This window comes from Solanum tuberosum, unplaced genomic scaffold, assembly GCF_000226075.1.
Source record: "Solanum tuberosum cultivar DM 1-3 516 R44 unplaced genomic scaffold, SolTub_3.0 scf00131, whole genome shotgun sequence".
In the NCBI taxonomy this organism is placed as follows: Eukaryota; Viridiplantae; Streptophyta; class Magnoliopsida; order Solanales; family Solanaceae; genus Solanum; species Solanum tuberosum.
This window is the reverse complement of record NW_006239054.1, coordinates 588815-595147: the sequence shown is the minus strand read 5'-3', so window position 1 is coordinate 595147 and position 6333 is coordinate 588815. Positions and strand designations below refer to the sequence as shown.

At 34.8% G+C, this 6333-nt stretch overlaps 1 protein-coding gene across 1 annotated transcript; it reads right to left on the bottom strand.

Moving 5' to 3' along the window:
- Positions 1 to 207: 207 nt before the first annotated feature.
- LOC102580631 (NADH dehydrogenase [ubiquinone] iron-sulfur protein 5-B) lies at positions 208 to 5399 on the bottom strand. The gene is made up of 2 exons (XM_006350906.2): positions 5192 to 5399; positions 208 to 598 (listed from the first exon to the last, which is right to left on the bottom strand). Exons 1-2 carry the CDS (start codon positions 5339 to 5341, stop codon positions 491 to 493), a joined length of 258 nt encoding a protein of 85 aa, XP_006350968.1. The 5' UTR covers positions 5342 to 5399; the 3' UTR covers positions 208 to 490.
- Positions 5400 to 6333: the final 934 nt, after the last annotated feature.

Below are 6333 nucleotides of genomic sequence, written 5' to 3'. Positions count from 1 at the left end.
GTACATCACTCTATATATTTTTTGAGACTGAGGTACATCACTCTATATTGTATCAGGTTATCTACATATAACAAGTTAAGGATTTATCAAAATAGGTAAAGAAACTGAGGAAGTTACATATCATTTAGCAAAATCCTAGCTCTTTTCATTCTACGATGCAGGCTTCCAGATTGGATCACCGCGAATTTCATATTATACATAATATACTTGAGGAAAATGATTGTTCCATTTAAGAGTCACAGATTTCAAAGAAAGAACTGATATCATAGGTCCAGTGCCAATGGTGAGAAGTAAATGTGCCCTTAAAACATATGTTGCATAACCAACAAAACGAAGGCCATATGAGAAAGAAACTGAACTGAGTCATTTCAATGATGCAGCTCACATCAAATGCAACTGATTTAATTCTTTATTTCAAAAATTCAAAACGACATACAGTTTACTTCCATGTCTTTTGGTTGATAAAACCATGATTGATCAAGAATAAAGGTCAGTGATGACCACCACCACCACCACCATCTACACCTTCCTTTTTCTTTTGTGAAGCAGCTCTCAATTGGCGCTGCTCCTCTTTGTAGATTCGGTTCCTACGTTGATACTGCAGTGAAGGAAACAACAACCGTGTAACTAAAGAGTACAATGAAAAGTACCAGAACGATTTATGAATATATTTGAGCAATCATTTTCTAAATGTTTTTGAGAAAAGAGAATTCCACAGAATTTTACCACATCAGAAATGACAACATGGATTGAATAAGTCATGGATTGACAGCTCAAACAATAGGAAAGCGAAGAGGGAAAGGACCATCGACAGAAGCCAACAGTAGAGGAACAGAGTAGAGAAAGAACTATCAACAGTATAAGATATCAACAGTAGAGGAATTCTATACAGTCTGTCCCTCTGTCCGAGGAAAATAATGAGCTTAAGGGCACCGGTACACCACATGAGCCCTATAAGTTCATGCATCTCAAGGTTTCAATATCTCTTAGTAATCTTCAGTTGTTACATATATAAAGGTCTAAGCTCTGCAGTTTTTTGGTGGTTTGATATATTGTTAGACAAACTTAATATAAAAAAAATTCCTCAAGAGTTGGGAAAATTTAGGGATTTCCTGATTCTACAACAAAGATTATAGGGCCAATTTGGGCTTATTTTGTTGTTAAATCGGAAGGGAAATCAATCAAATTTAATGAGTTCTAATCAATCAAAAAGCATTATCCTGGACATGACCAATAACATTAACACAAGCAGAATAAGTAGGACAGTATATTGGTGTACCCAAGGGTGTGGCCTACTGGTCAATGAAGTAGTAGAGAACCCCGAGGTCTCGGGTTCAAAACTCGGGTAAGACAAAAAAAACACTAGGTGATTCTTCCCATTTGTCCTAGCCTTGGTGGATAGAGTTACCTGGTACCTGTTGCTGGTGGAAGGTGACAGGTATCCCGTAGAATTAGTCGAAGTGCGAAAGTTGGCCCAGACACCGTAGTCATAATGAAAAAAGTATATTGGTAGTCTAGGTAGAATCTAAGTAGAATTAAGAGGTGCAAAGGATCCAAACAAGCTTGATCTACAAATTGTGAAGACTGAAAACCAAAGTAACATACAAAGTTTGAAATGTATCAGTAGATTAGTAGTCCAAGAATCTAGGGAAGAGCGCTAAAGTGTCCGAATAAGATGAAAAGAAGAGGACTAGGAAGCACAGACACAATACCTAATTATTATTTCTTTGAGAATTAGTAACATAGACATAATACCTAATTTAACATATTGAAGTCAGAAGACACTCACACGCCCTGGAAAATGTCTGACATAGATGTTTCTTTTTTATAGTTTATTCTTTCAACAGGCAAAGCCTATTCTTGGTTATCAATGGGACTTTGCTACAAATTCGACCTAATTGGAAGGAACATAGACACTAGACAGTTAGCAACACTCACAATTTTCCCCAAATATAATTTCACAAAATGTTACGACATGCAACTAGCAAGTCCATATACTGGAGCATTTTCTAATTGCATCATCTGATTATAAATGGAAATACATTAGTCCCTAAACCATCATAATTAGTCAAACGAAGAGGATTCTACAAAATTCATGCATCTATATGTGACAAAGACGAGCAGATGAGGATTTTATAAACAGGGAGGAAAGATGTCACTTTCAGTTGAGCAGAGAGAAGTATTGCCCATTGAAATTAATGATTAAGACGAGCAGAGGATGATTGTATAAACAGGGAGGAAAGATATCACTTTTAGTTGAGCAGAGAGAAGTACTGCCCATTGAGATTATTAAATACTTCCATCACATTCTTTTCTTTGTTTTTTGTTTTTTTTTTTGGGGGGGGGAGGAGGGGGTCGAATTAAATGCCAGAGTTTTTCTATATACAAATATGTGATTGCTCAAGGTCAGGGATTAGCAAATCCTGACTTTGAGAACAGAGATTATAATTAATTTGGCACCATCACAGTAGAGGTACCTTCCTCACTCAACTAATGCAATTAAGTCTAAGAAAGCACAGTTTCCTAGATGTAGGTAAATTCTTGCAGCAGCTAAACTTGGAAAAGGCTTCCATCATTTATTTCACTTATCAACATATTAGATAATTAAGCATGTATTAATACAACAAGTAGTATATGAGCTACACAAACTGAAATGTGTACTCCCAACACGGAAAATGGAAAGAGGGTTTGCTACTTCACTGGGTGACATCTATAAACAGCTATTGCAGCTTCTATCCTACTACTTCATCAATTAATAATATAATTCCTCCATCAACTAATGAGGTTTATACATCTCCTCAGGACCATAAAACACCTAGCCTCAAGGCCCCAACTTATGAGAAAAATCTCAGCAGCAGCTTGAGGCACTCCCAAGAGAAAAAATAATAATGCTTCTAAGAAGAGTAGATAGTAATGCTGATAGTGACGAGGAGATCAATTAATGAAAGAGCAAAAATCAAATAAGAGGAGAAAATAACAGTATAAATCAAGATTCGGCTATTTCTAAGATTCCATAAAAAAATTAGCTGCTGTAATGTTTTCTACTGATATAGGACAAGAGTCAATGAACACAAGGTGCTTAACCACAGCTGTTCCAGTTCAGTCCTTGTAAAATGAATGCTCTCATTTCCTACTTACAGCAATGTCTTTGCTTTCATGGCTTCTCTAACAAATCACTTGAAAGACCCTAAATTTTTATTTTTATTTTCTATAAGAATGAGAGACCCTAAATAAGACGAATCAAAGAGGTATGTCCAGGTATAACTTTTTTATCAAAAAATAAGTCCAGGTACAACTCTAAAATGGACAAAGGATGGAAATTCACATCTGTTCTACAAAGAATGAGAAAATATCTGTAATCTAAAGGTCTTTTGAGACAATTTCCCTCCATTAATTTAGGTCTATCTCGTCTTATTTTAAGACCTTCAATCAGCACAGTATATCATTTATAGATCTCTTATCACATGACAAGGCTTCAGAGCACCTACTCGCATTTAGTCCTGCTTAGCTACATAATGCGTTTGATATGATCCAAAAAATGAAAAGATCTAGCAGATATATAATGTGGCATGCTGGTAGGCCAAATTTTATCATCGACGGTAACCATCAATTTCCCCCAAATAGAGCTTAAAAGGAACCAGTGAAACTACTCCATCATAACTAGTTCAAAGTAACAGGCTAACAGCTATCTGATATAAACCAAGTACAAGATTAATTGACATTTGGACATGATTTGGTTGAAATTTGAAAGGGAAAGAAGAGTAAGTTGAAATTGAAAAAGGATATTTGGAAGTTGAAGTAGTGATTGGACATGAAATTCACTTGGAAAAAAGTTTACATTTTGTAAGTGAATACTCTCCTCAAACTTCGAGGTCTCTATTTCAAGTTTGAAATAATGAAGCAGACTGATAAACAGACCTTTATTTGTAATTAAAATTTAAACATTTGAAATCATATCCATGCATACTTGGTATATCAGTCATGATGCCTGGCCACTTGACATCAGCCATATGCATATTTGGTCAATTTTCCAATAGGTTGACTAACAAATACCCACTTTCTCCATTTCCCATATGATTCATCAGATGTAGGATTTTTCTTGACATAAAAACATAATCTTTATAACTATATCTATTCCTTGGTATTCCAAGATATGCAGTACAAGTATAAATGAATACTATATCTGGAAGTCCTCCACTATACATGGCCAAGCAATCTCAGCAATCTTTCTTATTTTATGTCTATGTGTGCTACTTGAACTATCTTTCTGGTGTGTTGTTTCTAATCTTGTATGATCTTTTTGATGAAATCTTGTATGATCTTGCTGACTGCATATCCATCTTAACATGAACATTTCTATGTTACTTGTTTTATTGATAAGTCGACACTTCAAGGACCAATATTCACTACCATATATGATATAAATTGTTAGTCTCAACCATTCCACAGAAGTTACCTTGACTTTATTAGGTATCTTTCTATCACATTGTAATCGTGTAGCACCTCCTCCACTTCAACCATTCTAGTTTCATCATATGTGATATATCTTCATCTATCATGTCGTTCTCATGTAAGGCTAGACTCAAATATCTAAATTATTTGCATTTAGGAAATATAATCTCGCCCAATCCCACTTTACTTTGGTTCTTCTTATGAGGACAAAACTTACAGTATTGTCAGCATGTATACTATATTACTTCAACAAACCTTGCATTCCAAAATTGTTTCTCCGTAGTTCCAGCTAATCATTAACACTGTCACTTACATTGTCAATTTACAAAATGCGGTAATTCATCAATAACTATAGTGACTAGTAAGATATCAAGACAGCTTTCTGGTGTAGTGCATAAGCCCTCTTTATCTCCTCCTACAGCTCCCACACTTGTAAGCACACCAAATTCAGCTTAGAATCACATACATTTAAAGTTGGAGGGAATGAAAAAATCCATACTTTTGAGGGAATTTAAATCTGAGAAGCTTTTATTGGAAACTCCACAGAATAGGATGTTCAATCACTTGAAATATTTACACACCGGTATCAAATCTCAAAAAAACCCTAACTATCCTAAATACAGCTGATGACAAGTTGCCTAAACGAAATGCTGACTTGTTTAGATCTTCAGGATAAGGGCAATGTAAGCAAAGGTGAAAATATTAAAAAGATCGGAATCAAATGAATCGAAATGCTTACCTCTTTGGAATGATGAAGACACTCGAAGTAGTCTTCTCTAAGAAGGACACAGTCCTTGGGCTCCCTGCATCGAGACATACACTCACTGAAATCCATCCAGAAATCATAACATCGCCCTTTGTTCCCTGTAATTCCCCATCCAGACGCCATTGGAGTAAACTCTTTCTTCTTCCTCTGCTATGGAAATTGGTGAATTTCGATCAGAATCGAATGTTAAGGGCTAAAGCGGATCCACATTTGGGCCAATACCCAACATCTTCTACAAATTCAGGCCCAAATATTTGTACACAAGGCAAGTTTCACTCGTCTTAAACCATTGGCCAAAAATAATTACATTCGTTGGTCAAATATATTTAAGAAAATAAATATACGTTATTATGTGTAAACTATAAAATAATATACCAAATTATCATTTTTCGGTTATTATCCTGGTGGCGGATATGTAATGTAAAAAATCCTTATTAAAATTGAAAAAAATTGATAAATAGTTATTGTCATGTTGTAATTATAAATTTTTGATGTTATCATGGAGTTTTACTTATAGAAATTGAAGCTCTAAGATAATGACGTGACACTAACCCACACTATTAAACGTAAAAAGTAATTTGAATTTTTTTAGGCCGCTTGTTAATATTTATCCATTATTTGAAATAATTGAAAAATAATCACTTTTAAAACAAAAATATTTGTATAAAGTTTCTACAATTGAAATTTCAGTATAAAGTACTACTTTTAAATTTTAAATTCAAACTCAAGAAAAAACTGAAAGTTAAATATATATAATCTTTTATTTTCTTTTCTTCTTCTGGTTTTTTTGTGCAAATATTGAAGTTGTTTTGATTATTTTCTTGGCCCTGAGGTAGGTTATGTAGGCGATAATTGTTCATAGGTGGATTGGATATAAAACGATTACCGCTTGTAGGCTTTTTCACTGACTAGGCCTATTGTGAATATGATGTAAGTGAACACATCAAAAAGTTGATAGATGGCGAGACAAGAAGCCCATCTAATAAAATTCAATTTTCGTTCCCCAATTCATAACCAATATGAGTTCAAAATTTCTTTCATAACTCGTGGAACTTCTTCGAGGAAAGAAAAGGACCGCACTTGCTAGGCCTTCAGTCCCCCCCCCCCCCCCCACC

Excerpts from the sequence above, each read along its gene's own strand:
- LOC102580631 (XM_006350906.2), bottom strand. The coding sequence starts at position 5,341 with ATGGCGTCTGGATGGGGAATTACAGGGAACAAAGGGCGATGTTATGAT. Across the intron at positions 599-5,191 it reads GTCTTCATCATTCCAAAGAG|TATCAACGTAGGAACCGAAT; the intron begins GTAAGCATTTCG and ends CCTTCACTGCAG.